The sequence below is a fragment of the Amblyomma mixtum genome, chromosome 10 (assembly GCF_055824585.1).
Source record: "Amblyomma mixtum isolate Tamu chromosome 10, ASM5582458v1, whole genome shotgun sequence".
Classification (NCBI taxonomy): domain Eukaryota; kingdom Metazoa; phylum Arthropoda; class Arachnida; order Ixodida; family Ixodidae; genus Amblyomma; species Amblyomma mixtum.
In genome coordinates this window covers 153,670,177-153,691,847 of record NC_143021.1, presented here as the reverse complement: position 1 = coordinate 153,691,847, position 21,671 = coordinate 153,670,177, and the positions used below count along the sequence as shown (strand labels likewise).

General features: G+C 47.1%; 1 protein-coding gene across 1 annotated transcript in view; it reads right to left on the bottom strand.

Moving 5' to 3' along the window:
• Positions 1-1,134: 1,134 nt before the first annotated feature.
• The window catches only part of LOC149327412 (kunitz-type U19-barytoxin-Tl1a-like), a 35,078-nt gene continuing 14,541 nt past the window's right edge, over positions 1,135-21,671 (bottom strand). Inside the window, exons 2-5 of the mRNA XM_089564868.1 lie at positions 10,332-10,487; positions 7,218-7,385; positions 4,574-4,762; positions 1,135-1,187 (exon numbers count right to left, since the gene is read on the bottom strand). Coding sequence (XP_089420994.1) covers positions 1,135-1,187; positions 4,574-4,762; positions 7,218-7,385; positions 10,332-10,487 — 566 coding nt within the window. The remainder of the gene's footprint in view (positions 1,188-4,573; positions 4,763-7,217; positions 7,386-10,331; positions 10,488-21,671) is intronic.

Sequence of the window (21,671 nt, the reverse complement as noted above, 5' to 3'; positions counted from 1 at the left end):
TTATCCTCGGATTCATCGCAAAAACAGGCTAACCAGTGAGCAGACGTGGCGGATAGAGATATGGCAGGCGTTTTATAAGCCATTTATTTTCTCTCTGCTGTCTCTAGTGTGAGCACGAGGATCAAGGAACCGCGAGGTTTTATTAGCTTCTGGGATGAAGAAAGTGAGAAAGGGCAGAAAAATAAACTCCGTAAAATCGGCATCAAAATTTTAAAAATTTGGGCATATACGCAATATCGGTGGAAGTGCGGCACGAAAGTTATTTGTGATTAAGGCGGCAGAAAACAGACACTTGAAAATATATTTTTCAGTGCTCATGTCTTTGGCTGAGTGACCATCTTCAGCATAATTCAGCTAATTTTGAAGCCCTGCTAGAGAAGAAATACCGAAAAGGAGACAAAGGAAGATTAACGAGGTGATACCGTGTTTGCTATTTAGTGATTTTTGAGGAAAGAAAATAGAACAGTAATTCTCTCACTTCCTTACGGGGATCTCATCCGCGTAGTGAGAGAAGGAAGGAAGGTGGGAGTGAAAGAACAAAGAGAGTAAGATGTGTCGTAGTGGAGGTCTCCGGGATATTTTTGACCACCTGTATATCTTGAACGTGCACTGACATCGCACAGCACACGGGTGCCTCTTCCGTTTCGCCTCCATCGAAGCACGGTCGCCGCTGCCGTGATCGAAGTCTAGTACTCCGGCTAAGTTGCCGGGCGCACAAACCACTGAGCCACCATGGCGGGTTTACCCTGCTCATATAATGAGCACAAACGGGGCAAAAGAGTGGAGAAAGAAAGTACAGCTCATTTCAGCTAATTTGAAACGCTGCTTAATAACATGTCGTGGTAACAGCGCCATTGGCAACGCAACATTATAACAAATTGTGCATAACAAAGGAGATAGTGAGTGCAAAGCTAAGAAGTAAAACACGCAGATAAATATTTTGCGGAACATGCAAAGAACCAAAACTTTAGTGGTTTACCAGCAAAATTTCGTTTTCGCGAAGCTTCCGGTTGCCGAGCTACAGTGGATTGTGCCTTGCGCCTTGACCGACATTTGTATATTAATTTTTATGGTGCTACCTTACGACATGCGAAAACATTGTGTTCACAACAACATCCCGTCGAAACAATGCGCTTAGACAAAATTTCTGGGAATATGGCGGGAAGAGGCTGGCGTCGGATTCACACCTGCACACAAAAGCACACAGTATTGTTAACTCAAGTCCTACCATGTTGCACCCGACGTTGTTATTTTATTATTTTGGTCGTTTGCTGCTTAAAAGAATTTACCAAGGAATGCTCAACTCTGGTCAGTATGCATTCTGCGAAGGTTAAAACAGTTTTATTTCCCATCAGCGCCATTACTATAAGCATCATTGCGCATTCAACGCCGACATGTATGCTGAATTCTTCGCAGCGAAGGTTACTTTATCAAACTAAATTGTTTGAAACGTAGCTACTGTCGGGAGAGAGATATCTTTTGTGGGTACAAGGACAAAGATTTTACTTTCACTTAACATTTTTGATGCCGCAGGCATAACAACCGCCAGCATGGGTCTTGGGTTGATAGTTTGTGCCCTCAGACCTTGCAGCTGCATTTATGGGGCCACTAAAGGAAGGAATTGGGATTGGTATTCTTATTTGCCCTTCAAAAGCAGAAAACCGGCTATTGGCTCCAAGGTACGCCGCAGTGGAGCCCATTGCATTAATTTTGACCACATGCCATTATTTAATATGCAATGGCATTTCACAACACTCCTGCGCCTTGTTTTTAAACCCCGTCGAAACGCGACCGTCGCGACCTGGATTAAAAAAACATTTTTGGGATCAGGAGCGGTGACGCTGAGTAATAGAAGGAAAGGCTCAGGTCCTATCGTGGTCAGTAGTAGAATGCACTTATGACCATATCTCTGTGCAGTCATATTATTCTTGGTTATCAGTTCCTGCAATGATCTAATGTATAAAGGGTTTCTTGTTTCTAAATGACCTAAAAAAATTGAGGTAATGAACATTTTTTTAAGAAGTTTTTATTCTTAACAGACCAGCACAAAACTGCCGCATTCTTGTAGCATTCTCTTGTAGCCTTCTCTTGTCGCATTCTCTTGTCGCAGCTTACCCCCTTGACGCTGGAAGAGAGACCAGCGTTTATGTTTCTGCCAAAGAAGGTAATGAAACTGTCAGGATTGAAATATGCTGAGCGCTGTTCTTTGTAGCATCAGTGGTCGTAGCATCGGTGAATAAATTCTGCAGTGAGTATTTTTTGACAATTACCAATTTGGAGTTAGGTAACAGAAGCGCTCACAAAAAAAAAAAAAACATGTCGCAAAAGGTTTCTCCTGAATGCTTCATATAAGGTGTTTTATAGAGATGACGAAAAGATTTGCAGCATAGCATAATCGAATCTGCCTACCACAAATGCCGCGTAAGCACTTAGGCCGGCTGGTTAAATTTAACTCTTCTTTTCGGTCATCTATTTTACACAGGTGGTTTTGATTGTGTTCGTTAAGCGCATGTGCAGGACAATTTTCTCCTGCTCTTAAATGAATTCATCATGAGACAACAAATATTAAGCAACAGTAACGTGTCTTGTTCACGATGCGAGGAACTGTTGCATAAATCAGACTGCAATCGGGTATTCTCGCCGTTCTAAATAAACGCTCTTTCCCTCTAAGTATTTTTACTTCCCGTCTAAGCATCTTTACTTCCCGTCTGTTATCGTTCAATTTCGTGAGACATTCTTCACATATATTTTATTCTCAGCTTTTATTGCTTCGAACGATGCGCTACCGATATCCGTCCGCACTACCCACTTAACTTGTTTTGCCGTCGGCACGTAGTGCTACTCTTCCAACAGCTCTCCAATTTATTTCTGCCCTTAGCCACAAAGCCGCATTCCCGAGACTAAGACCCGGCACCATAATTCCATTCCAAATACCTCTCAGTACTTCATATTTGTTGTGCCCCGTAATGCCCTATGTTTCATTATACCGGCATCTCTTAGCGCTTTTGGCCTAACAGACTGCTCCTACTCCTGTACACTTTACGCTTGTTCAGAAGCAGTGGGCCATGTAAGTGCACACCCGTTGGGGCCGGGATGTGAAAGTGTACAGAACCATTCCCTACAACCGTGTGCTATGTGTGTGCAATCCATATGCTGCATGAGGAAGACATACGCCTCATGTGCTACACGTTTTGCGGGATGAGTGCCATCCAGTCTCCTCTAACCCAGAGCACTCCAAGCATTTCATTGTATTAAGACGTCATCATCGTCGATTCGCACCCTCCCTCTCATTTTTCTCCCCTTTTCCGCAATTCTCAGTGTGGAGTAGCAGGCGAGGGTCACCTTACCCCCCGTCGACTTCTGCACGTTTCCTTTCATTAAATTTTTCTCTTTGTCTCTCTCGCATAACCCGAGATATTTTTACTCAGCCACTCTGGCTAAGAGGCTATTCGTAGTTACACCTAGCGAGTAACAGTGTTCCAATTCTTTTTTCCACAGCTTCAGTAATGTCGGAATTAAAGTGTAGTGTACTACCTCTAGTTGTGTGGCTACCTGTTCTCGCCGCACCATTTGCTGTTTTTTTGTTTCTTTGGCACGTGCCGCACGGATGCAAATGGGTCAGGTGGCATGCCTCTAGATAAAACGGGCACCTTCTCGCCCGTCTGTACACCAGGCGTTAACGAAAGGTGGCGTGGCAACGATGTCGAGCCGAACCTGATGTAGAATTCATCACTTCTACACTGCTAACAGTGTCTGGAGCCGGTACCGCTACTGTACAATCGCCCCTTGAGGAGGGGTGAGTTCGAGCACAGTAAGAAGACGTTGCAATAACGCGCTTGTTTTGTCATTTCTGAGCGAATACCAAAATAATTCAGCGAAGGGGCTTTTCTCTGGCGCATGCACTGATTGTCGGACATATGTATTTCAAATTGCTTTCATGGCGTTTGGTAATGTATAGTTCGATAACTGGGAATGCAGAATACAGGTGAGGTTGCCATGGAAGAAAGCTCTCTGCCGTATTAAGCTTTTTGTCTAATTATTATATAAAAACTTTATTGCGATGTAGTGAATATAACCCAAGTCTCACCATTGCCCCCTCTTCTGTACCTCTCGGAAATGTACGAATCGACGTTAGCACATTATCAAGCAAAAAAAAAAGTAAGGAGAAGGATGGGATTTTATGTAGGTTTCAAATTACGTTTATGCCTCTATTAGCTTTCGGAACAGTGTAAGCACAGCACTTCAGCACACATCTGAGTAACGAAAAGTTCAGTTTTCTTCTGTTCTTCGGAAACTTCGTATCTTTTTCCTATCCAACATTCCACAGTAGAGAACCGAAAGTTGCACAAATTGCTCAGCCGTGTGTGCAGAACCCAGATTTTGACATCCTGAACCTTAAAAACAATTATGACACAATTTCCTCTTTTATTCTCAGAAGACCGTCCCCTCTCACGAGTAGGAGGTTGTTGCCCCAAAACTCCTCTACATGATAAAGAAATCGCTTTGGAATCTGAGGCTGCAGAGAAAAAGACTTTATCTACTATGCAGCCGTACTCTGAATGCATTGACTCACCTTGCATACAGTGCTTACGACACTGATCGTAGGTCAAGAAATTGTTCTGTCCACCCCCGCACCCTAAGTAAGGAAACCATTGGCATTGTTTTGCACGAACGTTGTAGTAGTAACGATACGATCCAGCTGTTCTGTCGCAGGTGTAGCCTTGATTTGCAGGCTCTCTGCAGTATGCTGGTTGCCCAACGCCTGAAAAAAAAAAACGTGTCGGTAATCATGGTAATAAATTTGGGCACTGGTTTCTGAATCAGCGTTAAGTCGGTATTATAAAGCATGCCAGGTGTGAAAGTAAGAGAATACAAATCCTCGAAAAAAAGACAGGCTTGTAAAATACAAATTCGGCTCCCGAAAATTTAGCCCCCCGGAAACCCACCTCGCTCGCTCGCTGCTGCCCTGCCCAGCCCAGCCCTTTGAGTGTGTTGGCGTTAACATGTACGGCCCTCTGAATCCTCTGGATAGCTGGAACATCGTTGCTATCGATCACCTAACGCGCTACGCCGAAATGTCGGCATTACCATCGGACACAGCCCACGCCATTGCTTACTTCATCCTCCATTATAATATCCCCTTCATGGTGCTCCCAAGAAGTTTCTGAGTGGAAGAGGTCGCGCCTTCATTTCTAAAGTTATAGAAGCTGTCCTTCGGGAATGTAGCATCGACCACAGCGCCACCTTCGCGAACTATCCGCAGACACATAGAATGACTGCAACAGACCCGGCGTTGTACCTTTTGTCACCTATGCTTGCAACTCTGTTACTGAAGCCACCACCGCACTCTCTCCACACTTTCATTTCTCCAGCCATGAGCTTTCTTGCACAAAATAGACGCCATTGTGCGATACCGACACCATGCTTGTGAATTTTTGTCCCAGTGCAGTTCTAAGAGAGACCTCCGACTCCAGAAAGTCCTACGTCTGGCGTGCAGTGAAGAAGACGGCAACAGCTTAACGGTCCGACGCTCGTGCGTACTCTGGCAAATTCTGACTGATCGCAGGACGTTTTGCTAATTATTCGCAAAGTAGCGCATTGCAAGACGTTCTTTACTACAAATTTTCTGAATTGGTGTGACGAAAAAACTGTGACGGGTATTGGAATGGAGCACGAACGCTAATGCCAAATGGAAAAACTGCGAACAACAAGCACATTTGCCGCCGCACTCAGCTAAGGGCGCCTGTTTCTGCGCACTGGAAAAAGTTTACACCAGGCAAGCTGATTTTTAGGGTACATAGCGGCGACCATCACCACATTAATGGTGCAAAATTGCCGGGTAGCCGCGTGCTCAACCCTCGTGCTATATTCGTAAAAGATAAAAGCTGCATAATGCGTTCAGTTGTATTACTGGTTTACACAGTGTTCGGAAGTCAGTGCCTTGGCTTCTCATCGAAAGAGACTGAAACAATAACCGTAACGTAAAGACTACAGTAAGAGCTGATGAAAATGTTTGCATACGTTTCATGGTGCAAAGATAGTATTCTGAATATTGGTGGGCACTCGTACCGCGCTCAATTTGAAGGAATTAAGGTAAATGGTGAAAACATTTTACTAAAAGATTTGCCGTACTGCAGGTCTGAGAATTTATTGAGACCAGCTCTCTTAAAACTAATTGACATTACAGATACCACTCTTTTCGATGTCCGGTCACCGCGGCTTGATGCTGACTTCATGCCTTCATGCTTTCAATCGGTGTAGCCCCTAAAGCGGCATGGCAGTTACACTGCTGCCTATGAGTTTTATTCTAGAAAGCGCTCTGTGGCTTTCAGCATGCTAAATAAGGAATCGAGGAAAATAGTGGGGTAAGCAAATGTAGTGCCATGGTTTCGCATTGCGATCCCATATACAAAAGAAATCAAATAGGACTCGCAAAAAGACTCGCTTTAACGATTTAAGTCATAGAACAGGATTACAATCAGGGGAGTAGAGGGGCACTATAGCAGTGGCCAAGGAACGCACAGGCAGCAATATAACTCCTTAACGAAGTTCGCTCAGCCGAGTGGGCATATCTTGCGTCCTGTAGACTTAAACATGTTCACACAGCTCGCGTCTGCAATGAGTCAAAAGCTGAGCCTGACTTTGCTTCGAACGTCAATTACCTCCGAACCGCTTAAAACAAGGACCGAAGGAGCGCCAGAACGCCGGTCTTTTTAGCAGGCTGGATGAATGTATATTCATTAGCCCATAATGCGTAACGGCAACTACTCTTGTGGTCATTACAGCTTGACAGCTTTGCTTTGGAGCCGTATGGCTGTGTTTGGATGGACGTTGATTATATTACTCCCGTATTTGAAATCTACTCAACTCGGAGATTCGCCTAAACATCGGACATTGTATATACAAACTCGACAGGCACCACACAATTTATAATTCAAATTTCTTTTTCAAGAACCATCCATGAATCCCACCTGCGAGTCAAAGTGATAGAGTAAACACTGCAGCCACCCAGTTCCCTTTTCGATGCCTGTGTATCAAGACGAGCCCTCTAAGTAGCCGTCCGCATTAAATATAACCGACTGTATTCAACATAGTCTCCACTCTCTTGCATGTGTTCAGCAGGAAATAGCGTTCAAGAAGACGCATATGATTGTTTATGAGTAACGGATGCGTTAGGTATTGGTTGTAAGGCAGCATAATAAAGAGAATTAGCTTACGGCCGCCGCAAGTCCTGACGCATTCTGCAGCGGTTGGGAAGTTGTTTCCCGTGTAGCCGCAGGCTGCGTCATAAAGGCAAGTTTGGGATTGGGGATCAAAGTAGAAGACTTCCACTTGAGAACCAGCTACACATCCAGTTACAGCTCGGGGCGCTGTGCAAACGTCTCCTGAAATGGAAAATAAAACGCTGTGTTTACAATGTCATTCACGTATTAAAGAGAACTTACTTCTACAATAAAATATGCTTGGCGAGTTGCTTTTTAACTTTCATATCTACAGCGCTAAAGACGAGACAGAAGTCTGTGTTGTCTTTTGCGCGGTAGGTATGGAAGAACTTACTTCTTGCAGGAAATCTTTACGCAGTGCGCGGGTAATATTGAACGGTATGCCTACGGGTCTAATTTAGGCATGTTTTTTTTGTGTTCGACTTAGACCTAAGGAAAGGTTGCTTTACGTAAAAGTTCCATTCTAAATTCAAAATCAAACTATTATGCTCTGAGTGGTGCGCCTTTCGTAGCCCTCAGAGTGTTTTTGTGCGCCAATATTGTCGCGCTTAGTTAGAAAAGAGCATACCGATTATTGTCGGGAAGTTCAAAACGAATGAAAAGCATTGTTTTATTGCAGTAGCACTACTAGGCTCCTTTATCGAATTCGGACATACGAGCGTCCTTGAAGCCAGCTTTGTGGAAGGTGGCTCCGTCGGCGGAAGCCACCGGAGTCTTGGACTGAGGACTCCACCCAGAATCCGCTCCAGTCTCCTTTTTAGAAATAAATTTTTTACTCTATCTCTCTCCCCTGCCCCTCAGGTTGTGGACAACCTGCTAGCTGTATATACCTAGCACTGACAGTCCGTCAAGGCAAATATCGTCATTTTAGAGGCCTTATGAGAAATACATTCAGGGTAGGCTTTTATGGTAAATGCCTACCGGGTAAAGGCCTTTGTTAAAGGGCTTTAGGCCAAAGCTTTCATGGCTAACGAGTTTAGTGTAAAACCATTTCAGAGAAAGAGTGCTTTCGTTTTCACAGCACGTAAGTTCTTTAGATGGCCTCTGTAACTAGGTCTACTGCCCGGCAATCCACGCTTAGCCACGCCAAATCGTCTACCTTTTTCCTCTGTAGACTGCTTTCACAACGGTTTTTGTGTTAGCTTCATTGCTCGGTTTGCGGTCATTTGTGCAGACTCATCCTGTAAGGCGCTCACGTTCAATGACGTGCCGAGTCAGAGTGCTCAACCTGTGCCTCACTCCTCGTGTTATGTGCGCGTCGTCAGTTTTGGAGCGCCCTTGTCGCTTCCGCTGCGAGAAAACGGCGAATGCAGCGCGGTGTAGCAGTTGCGTCGCGATGAAGACACATGTATGCAACCAAAGTGAAAGGAGAAAAGAACTCAGAAACGTGGAAGCTAACAAAGAGGGTTCAGCTTAAGTCAAGGACAACGCAGCGAGCTATGGAAAGGAAAATAGTAGGTGTAACGTTAAGAGATCGGAAGCGGACGGAGTGGGTGAGGGAACGAACGCGGGTTAATCACATCCTAGTCGAAATCAAGAGGAAGAAGTAGGCTTGGGCATGGTATGTAATGCGAAGGCAGGATAACCACTGGTCCTTAAGGATAACGGAGTGGATTCCAAGCAAAGGCAAGTGTAGCAGGGAGTGGCAGAAAGTTAGATGGGCGGATGAGATTAGAAAATTTGCGGGAATACAGTGGTCGCAACTGGCGAAGGACAGGGTTAATTGGAGAGACTTGGGAGAGGCCTTGGCCCTGCAGTGGGCGTGGTCAGGCTGCTGCTGATGATGATGATGAAACGATTACGGCATTTAAAAATTACACAACCAACCTGTTCACAAAACTCCAGATTATATGAGAAGAACCAGTGGTACCTTTAAAGGGCACAGTTTTCAACAACCATTGCCTCCACAAGTGCCGTGGGATAACGTGGCCGGCGAAGAGATAAAACACTGCCAATGATTTCTCCCGAATAGTACGAAACGCGCCGGCTGTACTACTGCCACTGGTGTCAGTGATCGTGCCGGGAAAGAATGGAACTTAAGGCAAAGCATCGTACAATGACAAATACAGTGGTTGAGCCTACTGCACTGACATTTCGGCAGGTGCTCGATTACTTCATAAAATTTCGGCTCTTTGGTTGGCAGTCATTACTTTGGTCAGAATGATTGCTTAAATTTTTGACCCCATAGAGATTATAGTTCCTCCTTTTAAGAGCATTTTTCTATTCTCATTACCGCTAGGACTTGGCTGCCGCAAGGAGGCGCAAATCAAGTGATAAAATTTGATTAAATTTTGTGGGTATTTTTTTTCGTGTGCCGGTTTGTTGTTTTGGCAGATAAAATTATAAGGATTTCTTTTTTATTATGCAACCTGGAATACGAGCAGTCCGCTTCTCATAAACACTTTCCCTGTTTTGCACGGAAGTCAGTTTAATTACTGACTTAAAAATATTTAATTTATCAGCCTCTCTACACCCCGAGAGACAAAACGGCTGCCAGAATGTGTAGTTATTAGTTGTAAGTTGAAAGTTTGCGTCTAATTTACAATCACCTCTTAGGCAGTCATAAGTCACGTGTGTTATGTTTTAGATATGAGCCACTGTAACAGGTAGTTCTGGATGGATTAATCCGAAGATAGGTTGGATGAAACACGTATGATGTTTTAAAGACCCACAGGTCGTCACTACCAGGCTCATGCAAAGCCTATGGGCTTTTGCAAAAAAAGTAGGTTCGTTAACATACACCACGTGCCGTGCTTTGGTCCCTATACGGAAATAGAGTAGTCACCTATAACAGTGTTCTTGCTTACCACTCATGATTTTCTCATACTTCGGGTCTTTCCTACATGCTAACGTATTAGAGAAATGTTGCTCAAAACATTACCCCGCTGACCTTCACACTGTGTAACAAACATGGTATAAATAACACATGGAAAACTTCAAAGCGGAATAAAGGAAAGCTTTTCGCTCCAAGGTCGCAACGAGCGATGTTTTTAAGCTCCATACAACTAATGCTGAATTGTGTTAATCAGAGTGAATGTTAATGATATCAAGCCTCATAAAATGGGCATAAAAGAATGAACTATTTGGTTCAAATCTGTATTTACTTACTGCTTCGGCAAGTTGCATCGCATAGTGTTTTGTCTTTAAACGGCGCTGCGGAATTGCACGTGGATACGCATGTTCTTGTGTTTTGTTTAAACTGCCAGCCAGGAGTAGCGCAACGAGGTGTCGTTATGGTGAAGCTCTTTACAGCACATTTTGGATCTGCAAAAACGAAAACTGACTTAAACACAACAAACAATGAGAGCCGACTGGTTTCTCGCCTGCCTGTTGTCCAAGTAATATTTTCAAAGGAAATATGCGAAAGTGACCCTCTATCTGTGTTCCCCAGGAGTGTCACGCTCCTTTGCTTTTAAAAGCTGTACCCATGTGTCTTCGCAGCATTGTATCATGATGAAATACACAGTTGTTCCGTCCTTCTTTTTGTTCTGAATAAGCAACTATGAGCTGTCCACTTGCTTATAGGCTTATTAACGCATACCGGAGTTATGACAGCAGAGGAGGCGTTTTCACATTGATCCCACAAAACATAGAGCGAGAACAACCTACTTGCCCTCATGGCAAAGTACAGCTAGGTCACTAGAGAACGCCTAAATCGGTTATTTTTCACAAAGACGGCATATCTTTAAAGCAGAACTCTTAAAGGGGCCTGGGAATAAAAATCGGGGGAAATGTATGTCTCTAGGCGAAAAATAACTTGGTTGTAATATGGGCTTAAAGTCTTTAGGAATAAACTGCACTCTTTGTGTACCAATTTAGCGCGTTCAGGTCGCATAGTTAGATGAAAGAAACAGCCCAAAAGGTACGATTAGTTATGGAGGCACTACCTGTACAAAAAAGTAGATTTGACGAACTAGAATACTTGAAAAATATAAGTGCAGGTACTGCTATAACTGGCTGTTTTCGCAATCAAACTACGCGCCGTGCGTCATGGTAGTGTACTGCGTGCAGATCTGCGAAGCTAATCCACATCGCTACTTTCAATGAAAGAGGTAATCAAAAATTATTCTCCAATCGAAAGCGTGAGCTCTTCTTAGCTCGTTGCTCTTTCGCGTCATCCGCAGCACAACCAACCTCTTGTACGCGATGTAGTGTCAATTTCGAGAGCGGCAAACAAGCGCTGAGTGTAAGTGTGTGCGTGCATGTGCGTGCTTACGTGTGCGTTTGTGTGTGCGCAAGAACGGTCCGAACAGCACGAAGGCTAGATGCCGCACAGCTTTTAGAACCGACGAGGCAGTTGGCGTCCATCCTCACCCATTCACTCGATGATGTGTCAGAAATTTCCTAATTTGGCTTTTTATTTCCGTCTGTTTTGCCGCACGTGGGGGAGGGACTGGTTGGAGATAGGCGTGGCGCCCAACCCGTGTGTACTGTATGTACCATGAGCCAAGTGAACAATAGCGCAGGCTGCAGATTGCAACTTTGCACTGTTTTCCCCTATCCCCACTCATCATCATCAGCCGGATTGCGCCTACTGCAAGGAAAATACCTCTTCCATTTCTCTCCAATTCTCTCCTCTGCAAGCTGCGGCCACTATACACGCCTACTCAGGCTATATGCCAAAAATGCACTTGCCCGTATTCAGAACGTCACACATATCATGATCAGCACCATCATCATCAGCCTGACTATGCCCACTACAGCGCAAAAGCCTGTCCAATAAACCCAGTCCTTTGCCAGCTGCGGCCGCCATATCCTAGAACTTAACCCTTTGTGGGACAGCGGGACTCATACGTCCCACTTTTTTCATAGTAATGTTTTGATTTTTGAGCTGGAAACCAATGAATTAATTTCGCTTAAATTTCCACTGCAACCTCCTGGATGTCCGAGGAAGCTGTTTTAATAAAAATGTTGTATTGAGCGGCGCACTTACCACACAGGCATGCGTCTCAAGTGAACTGTTCTACTTGCGCGCGGTGCATGCTGTTTTCAGCAGATTTTGGCACTCTGTCCAGCTGGTTGACTATGAACGACAAGTTTCAAAAGTTTTCTTTTTACTGACTAGTTCTTAAATGTGCTTTATACATCATTTTCGTTTGTCCTGTGTGTACTGTTTGCAAAAAAAATTTTGCATAGTCAAATTCAGCATTCCTCATCCATATATTTCGGGAAGCGTATCCAGTCTAAAGCTCTTTTGCCGCTCATCGGTGGATTGGAGTTTCATTCATGCGCGGAAGTCTGTCCATGCAGGAAGTAGTTGAGCTGGTGTTTAGACTCCTGGACGACTTACGTGGTAAAGAAATACATGCCGACAGGGCGGAGAATTAGGATGATGCAAATCCATCGTTAGCGACTCATATGTCCCACTTTTTTCGTGGTTACACTGACTTTTGTGGTTAAAACCACGCGAATCAATTTCGTTTTTGCTTTTACTGCCATCTCGTGGATGTTCAAAGAAGCTGTTTTGATGGCTCTTTACAAGAGCGCCGAGCGGCGGCAGCACATACCTGTGCCTCAAGCGAACCGAACCCCTTGCGTGCGTTGCGTGCGGTTTTCAGTAGATTTTGGCGCGCTTTTCAACCGGTATTCGTCATGAAGGGTAAGTTTCAATCTTTCTTTTTACTGACGAAATCTGCAAATAATGCCCTTTTGTGCTATCCTGTGCTATGCCCTTTTGTGCTATGTTCATTCTCTGAAAGTGACTGAGTGCTGGACATAGATCGATATTTTTTAGATTTTTTATCATAGAAAGTAGGCTTTTGTATTCTCCATACTTTGTTGTTGGTAAGCGCACCCTTCTGTACAAAATAAAATTACTTTTTTTCTTGAGCGACTGTGCTTCAGAGGTCAGCGGGACACATATGTCCCACTTTCTCAAACGCACTCATGGGGCGGTGGGACTCCTGTGTCCCACTTTTATCTCGAAAACCACTAACTCTAGAGAACTCAAAATTTGCATATTTCATAAAAAGCTGATAAGATTAAGAATCCCGTCCTGAACAGCCGGTGTTCATTGCTCACAACTTCATGTCTCATAAAGGGTTAAAACACTCTCCCTCATCGGAGCAGGATTTGTCCACCCTGGTGTACTACATGGCCACAACCTTCGGTGAACAAACCAATTTGGTTCACATCATTTCCTAGTAAAATGTAGTACAGGCTCGCTCACTGGTATTCGCATTCCACTTTTTCCGAATTTCGAAATTGATTACAACGGTCAGATTTGCTTCCGGGAAGACTATAGACTGACCACCCACACCCACACTCTCGAAAATGCATTGACGATATGTGTTTGACAGCTTTCCCTCTTTCGAAGAAATATGTTTTAAAATCAAGGCAACATGTTTTAACCAAGGAACCGCGTTCGACGGATGATGCACTGTGTGGGAAACTTGCAGCGTTTGTGGGAATTCTCCAGTGTGTGTGTGTGTGTGTGTGTGTGTGTGTGTGTGTGTGTGTGTGTGTGTGTGTGTGTGTGTGTGTGTGTGTGTGTGTGTGTGTGTGTGTGTGTGTGTGTGTGTGTGTGTGTGTGTGTGTGTGTGTGTGTGTGTGTGTGTGTGTGTGTGTGCATGCGTGCGTTCGAGACCTTTTGTTACTTAGTGCCCAGTATCTTTTAAGCCCGTATCGTGATAACTTGGTACTTATGTGGTATGACTCGTCAACGTCCACTACATTTGACCTCAAGATTGACAAAATTAGCGCCTTCTAAGCTTTACAAGAAAAAAATTGCGAAATTGTCCCCTGTCAGCGAGATATCGGCCGAAAGGCGCAAAATTCCGCACAGAAGATTTTCAAAGCTATGCGGCTCAATTAAACTAGCACCTTAATTAATTGAAGAATATGTATTCTAGTCGCAGGCAAGATGCGAAAGAAAAAACGAGGCTGCGATGTCCTGATGGGGCTTAAGCTCCTTGATGTTCAGGGAAGTGATGTTGTGGTGGGACGACATGACGAAATAAGTAACGCGATCGAGACGCGGACAATACGGCACGCACATACAGCGCTACACACACCGTAACGCTGCGTGTGCGTCCTCTCTGTCCGTGTCTTGGTCACGTTCCTTATTTCTCCATGTAATGCACCAACAAGCCGAAGTGTGTGCCGTTTTTGATGTAGTTGTTTAATTTCTTGCTGTAAAGCTCTAAACGGGATATCCGGTTCAGTAGAATTGTTTCAATGACTAAAAGTCAAGTAGAGATTGCCGACTGGTGCGCAGAAAACATGAAAAAAGAATCGAAACGGACACTTAAGCTGGGCCGTAAGGGTACGAAGCGATAGTCTAGTGGGCCAGTTCGTGTGTATGCAGAAGCTCTACATTGCGTTCATAGATCCGTGGGAGTCCTCATACTTCTCCTGGCGCAGTGGTGCAGCGGTTAAGTGAAGCGGTCATGATCTGCGTTGGCAGGTGCTCCCAGGGGTGTGCCTTGTGCGGCCCTGGTCGCTCTTCACGAGTGATCAGTCATTAATTCACAGTGGACAGTTTGCTCACTCTCCATTTGGCAGCTTGTGGCCGCTAGGTTACGTGACCTAGAGGCCCACATACCTACAAGTTGCCAGAGTGATACTCATTATCTTTCTCTCACAGCGCTGATGCCGGATTTTTTGCGTAACGGTGCTCAGAAAGCTGCCTCATTAAAATATCTGACTAGACGCAAGCAGCGCCTTTGCCACCAAGTGCTTTTGTGTTCCCAAAGGCGTGCACCAAAGAGCAGTAATGAAAATCAGATAATGAAAACGACAGAAATTACGTAAAACGTTTTGCGAACCTCAGCATTGCACTCAGTCCGGCGGGCATGGACAGGTATTCGTAGAACACATTGTAACAACACAGCGAGCTCTGTTCGGACAGGCCAAAATTCGCATTAAAAATCTCGTGTTCAGGCGCTACGAATCTGTTGAAAGTGCATGTACGTTCAACTTTGCTAAGCTAAAGACAAATAAGCACTACAACCGAATACGATTTTGGCGAAGGCAGGAAATTCAGAAACATTGCGTAGCCAGGCTGCACACAGAAGCTGGCGGTAGAACTACATAGAATGTAGTGGGTCATGGAAGAGCACAGTCCTGGATTTGTTCTTGGTACAATGTCAGTCGTTCGGTAAGGCTCAAAATGATTGCCCAGGTCTGCGTGTAGCCAAGTGCGTGTGACATCCAATGCAAGGATGGTGATTCTACAAGGGCGGTTCACTTTATCCCGAGCATTGTCACACTTCTCCCTAGATGGAATTTTAAGGTTTGGTTTGGTTTGGTTTATGGGGTTTAACGTCCCAAAGCGACTAAGGCTATGAGAGACGCCGTAGTGGAGGGCTCCGGAAATTTCAACCACCTGGGGTTCTTTAACGTGCACTGACATCGCACAGTACACGGGCCTCTAGAATTTCTCCTCCAAAGAAATTCAACCGCCGCGGCCGGGATCGAGCCCGCGTCTTTCGGTTCAGCAGCCGAGCACCATAACCACTAAGCCACCGCGGCGGCGCAATTTTTAAATATATTGATGCGGGTAGACGACGACGACAAAGAGCGATGGCACGAGTGCGAAGAGTAGAAGACGACAACGAAGTTCGGACTGTGTTCTCGGTGCCGCCCGCAGCTGCTCTTGTCTATTTGTAAATATCTGTAAATATATTCTTTTCCGCAACATATTTGGTGGAGGTGCGGATTTCCCCTACGTATACCGACGACGGAGCTCCGCAGCGGCCGCCAGTTGCCTTCACTCATCATGACCCACGACGCCGCCCAGCAAACCTCAGCCCCGGCCATGACATCACTCGTTCTTTCTCCCCCTCGTGACCCTGGGACATTTTCTGGTACCGACAACACTGTCGTCGACGACTGGATCAACATGTACGAGCGAGTGAGTACCTACAACCGCTGGGATCCGACCCTTATGCTCGCAAATGTAATATTCTATCTAAAAGACACCGCCCGGGTCTGGTATGAGACACACGAAGACCATCTGACCAGCTGGGACGTGTGCAAAGAGAAACTCCGCGAATTGTTTGGACGGCCGCTCGGCCGAACGCTTGCCGCTAAGAAGGACCTCGCCTCCCGAGCTCAAACATCTACGGAGTCCTATGTGTCGTACATTCAAGATGTGCTGGCCCTCTGTCACAAAGTTGACGCCAACATGCCCGAGTCTGACAAAGTCGGCCACGTGTTGAAGGGAATCGCCGACGATGCCTTCAACTTGCTCGTATACAAGAGCTGCACTACAGTCGACGGAATTATTAAGGAATGTCGACGCTTCGAGGAAGCCAAAAGCAGGCGTATTAGCCAGCCGTACACACGCCTCCCCAACACGGCTGCGACTTCTTCATGTGAAGACCTGCGACACCGGGCAACTCCAGCGCCCCCAGAACATGTGACCCGCATCATCCGACGCGAGCTGGAAGCTATGTCCCCTGCCCCCCAGAATCTACATGATGGCGACACCCGCTTACCTACCATCTCTCTGGTACAAGCTGTCGTCCGCCAAGAGCTTGCCAACCTTGGTTTCCAGCCCGTCAGCCCTGTACGGTCTTCACCACCACCCGAAATCACTGCGATTGCTCCTGGACGACCTTCGTACTTCACTCCACGTCGCCGAAACCCTAACGACTGGCGGACAACTGACGACAGGCCCATTTGTTTCCATTGCCACCGCATTGGCCACATCTCCCGCCACTGTCGAAATTATTGGTCCCGTCGCAGCACATACCGTCCTCTCAGCTCCCACCGCGACGACGAACAGCCCAGCCACTACACGCCCCCTCCAGCCCAGCACAGTGCTACAGTCGACGGCCAGATTCCCCGCTCCAGCCGCTCCCCGTCCCCCCTGCGTCGCCAGTCTCGTTCGCCCCAACGCCGTCGCTCCTCTCCTGGCCCCTACGGACGCTCGCAAGCGGAAAACTAGACGCTGCAGTGTCTGGAGGTGATGCTGCAGTACAGCCCCAGTCCCAAAATCCTCGATTAGCCCTTCGCGCACACCATAATTTGCTCGCCATTCATGTCGATGGAGTACCTGTGAGAGCCCTGATCGATACAGGCGCGCACGTATCCGTCATGAGTTCAGCCCTACGACGCCGCCTCCGAAAAGTACTGACCCCTGCACCCAAAGCCGTTCTCCGCGTTGCCGACGGCGGAACTGCTCATGTTGTTGGACTATGCACAGCCCGTGTGACCATATCCGGCCGCCATACATCCGTTCTGTTCTCTGTTCTGGACCAGTGCCCTCATGAAGTCATTCTTGGCCTCGACTTCCTGTCTGAGCATTCAGCCCTCATTGACTGCGCCACTAATGTTGTTCAGCTTGACCTTCCTCTTTTTGCTGAGTCGTCGTCCCCAGTTATACACCGTCTTTGTGCTGTCGACTTTGTCCGTCTACCGCCTCAAGCCGCAACTTACATTTCTTTCTCATCTGTTCCCCCTGTACCTGATGGTCACTACGTAGTCACTCCGGAACTTGACGTCGCCCTGACGCGCAGAATTGCGCTTCCACACATTGTATTTACAATGTCGGCCAACCGACCGTGCCTTCCGGTCCTGAACTTCGGTTCATCCATCCAACCGCTCCCGCAAGGCATCTCACTCGCCACACTGTGCCCTGCTGCCGAATGTGTGATATCAGTGGTGGACAGCTGCTTACCTTCCACTCAGCAATGCCGGTTGCCTGTGGCCCCATCAACAGCGAACCCAACGGACGACTACGCCGACATGATCGCTTCTGACCTACCTCCGATGCAAGCTCGCGATCTTAGGTGCCTCTTATCATCTTTCCGCGACATCTTCGACTTTGATAGCCGTGTTTTGGCTCGGACCTCTGTGGTGACGCATCACATAAACACCGGTGATTCCGCTCCTCTCCGCAGACGTCCATACCGAGTGTCCAGCGCCGAACGCACCGTCATAAATCAAGAGGTGGACAAGATGCTCGCAAAAGACATCATTGAGCCCTCGTCAAGTCCTTGGGCTTCACCAGTCGTCCTGGTGAAAAAGAAGGATGGCAGCTGGCGTTTCTGCGTTGATTATCGGCACCTCAACCGCATCACAAAAAAAGACGTATATCCACTCCCAAGGATCGATGATGCCTTAGATTGCCTCCACGGTGCCAAATATTTCTCTTCAATTGATCTTCGATCGGGGTACTGGCAAATTGCCGTTGATGAAAAGGACCGCGAGAAGACCGCCTTCGTGACGCCTGATGGCTTATACCAGTTTAAAGTCATGCCGTTCGGCCTCTGTAACGCCCCGGCTACATTCGAACGAATGATGGACTCCCTTCTTCGTGGCTTTAAATGGTCCACCTGCCTCTGTTACCTAGACGATGTTGTGGTTTTCTCGCCTACTTTTGCCACGCACCTCGAGCGCCTCTCTAATATTCTGACAGTGTTTCGTAACGCCGGACTTCAGCTGAACTCATCGAAATGCAAGTTCGGTCGTCGCCAACTCACTATTCTCGGACACCTCGTTGACGCTTCTGGTGTACGCCCAGATCCCATCAAAATTCAAGCTGTGAAGGACTTTCCTCTTCCAAGGTCGTCGAAAGATGTGCGCAGCTTTGTCGGCTTGTGCTCATATTTTCGCCGTTTTATCAAAGATTTCGCCGGCATCGCTCGTCCCCTCACCGATCTTCTGAAGAACGACACCCCCTTTACCTGGGGCCCTGCTCAAGAGAACTCATTTTCATCTCTCGTCCATTTGCTGACCACTCCGCCCATCTTAGCACATTTTGACCCGTCGTCTCCCACAGAGGTTCGCACCGACGCCTCCGGATATGGCATCGGCGCCGTCCTAGCCCAACGTCAACAGGGTCAAGATCGAGTCATCGCTTATGCCAGCCGCCTACTTTCAGCCGCAGAGCAAAATTACACCATTACTGAGCGTGAGTGTCTTGCCCTTGTCTGGGCAGTAGCTAAATTCAGACCCTACCTGTTCGGCCGTTCATTCGCTGTTGTCACTGATCACCACGCTCTCTGTTGGTTGTCTTCACTAAAAGATCCCACCGGTCGCCTTGGTCGCTGGGCATTGCGCCTCCAAGAATACTCATACTCCGTCGTGTACAAGTCAGGGCGCCATCACCAGGACGCTGACTGCTTATCCCGATACCCTGTGGAACCACCTGACCTAGAGGACGCTGAGACCCTGCCCTGCCTCTTAGCTATCTCCGATCTTGCTGATATTGCCAACGAACAGCGTCACGACTCATCTTTACGACCTATCTTTGATGGCATCCGTTCTGCAAACCGATCTCCGTCCCTGAACCTTTATGTGCTCCAGAACGGCATTTTGTATCGCCGAAACCTACGCTCCGATGGCCCTCCGCTCCTGCTCGTGATACCCCAACGTCTACGCTCTTCTGTCCTTGCAGAACTGCACGATCTGCCGACAGCCGGTCACCTTGGCGTGTCCCGCACGTACGCTCGGGTGCGGCATCGCTTCTTTTGGCCTGGTCTCTATCGTTCCGTCAAGCGTTACGTGGCCGCTTGCGACCTGTGTCAACGTCGGAAAAGGCCCTCCACTCTGCCTGCCGGTCTTCTGCAACCCATCGACATACCTCCTGAACGTTTTCACCGTGTTGGCCTCGACCTTCTTGGCCCTTTTCCGACGTCCCTCTCCGGCAACAAGTGGATCGCTGTCGCAACTGATTATACGACTCGGTACGCCATCACGCGTGCTTTGCCGTCCAGCTGCGCTACCGATGTTGCCGATTTTCTTCTGCAAGACGTCATCCTTCACCACGGCGCCCCTCGTCAACTGCTCACCGACCGCGGTCGTTATTTTCTATCCAGAGTAGTTCACGACATTCTTCGTTCGTGTGACACGCAGCACCAGCTCGCGACAGCTTACCACCCACAAACCAATGGGCTTACGGAAAGGTTCAACCGCACGCTCACCGACATGTTAGCCATGTACGTATCGCCAGACCACCGAGATTGGGACGCAGCCTTGCCTTATGTGACATTTGCATATAACTCTTCCCTTCATGACAGAACAGGCTATTCTCCTTTCTACCTTTTGTTTGGTAGGCATCCCACCTTGCCTTTGGACACACTCATGCCGCCTTCTTCAGCCCCCACCACTGCTTACGCTCGGGACGCCATCTCCCAGGCCACGCTGGCGCGCCAAATAGCACGTAGTAGGCTCCAAGCCTCTCAAGTTTCCCAGAAGTCAGCCTACGACCGCCGTCACCAGGCCGTCGAATATACCCCAGGATCACTCGTCCTTCTCTGGACGCCCTCTCGCAGCGTCGGTCTCTCCGAGAAGCTCCTTTCGCACTACCGTGGCCCTTACCGTGTCGTGCGCCGTGTTACCGACGTGAACTATGAAATTGCTCCCCTTGAAACCTCGCCCTCGTCATCTGGCGCCACCACCGACATCGTCCACGTCTGTCGCCTTAAACCTTACCACGACGCTCATACGTCGCCGCCCTAACGCCGAGACGGCGTTTCAGCAGCCGGGGAACCTGATGCGGGTAGACGACGACGACAAAGAGCGATGGCACGAGTGCGAAGAGTAGAAGACGACAACGAAGTTCGGACTGTGTTCTCGGTGCCGCCCGCAGCTGCTCTTGTCTATTTGTAAATATCTGTAAATATATTCTTTTCCGCAACAATATTTACAGATTATATTTACAGATTACTTTTTCATTTCATTTAATTAATCTTTACAAGGAGGACCGGGAGCCGTAAAGCAGTTTCACTTTTTTTTACATCTGGGAATGAAAATAACGGCGGCAATTTACAAATCTGTATCCCATCTCGCCCCACTCTGGCTGTAGCCCACGTGTCTGTACCAGACACGCGTACGCCATCCTGTACATAACGACAACATAGGCAAATATTTAAAAACATAATTTTGCACTTGATACCCTTCACAGAGCTGCACTGGGTCCACCCATGCAGACCTCATGACGATGGCTGCAACAGACGAACCTCCTTCACACATTCTCCGAACTACCGGGGCAGATAGGCAGACAGGTTTGGCACGCTTGTCTCGTATGAAACAGGAAGAGACATCCTCAAGGTAACACAGACTATTCCCTAGCCAGCTCACATCGAATAGCCAGGACCCTCAGCTGCCATGAAATATCATATTTCCAAATATGTACATATCACGCCACGTCTACTTCAAGGTCCACGTGAAGCAGAAGCGCGTGCTAAATATATGCGCGTGCTTAATATATGCTCAAGAAACGCAGCCACGACCACGCACTCGGCTGCGCATTTTTCTTACCTTCAGAACATAACCAAGCTGGAAATCAAACTGATAAGAATGTCTAGTAATTATTACACAGAACACGTTTATAATTACCTATAAATATACTAACACATTTAGCAATATGCAGCGGAGTCAGTTGCAATCTACCTCTATGACGGTGTAGTGAAATCTCATAACGAAAACTACATCATTTACATCATTACAATAACCTTGCACTGATACGTTACCATGCGGGCATTTAGGCAAATGAGA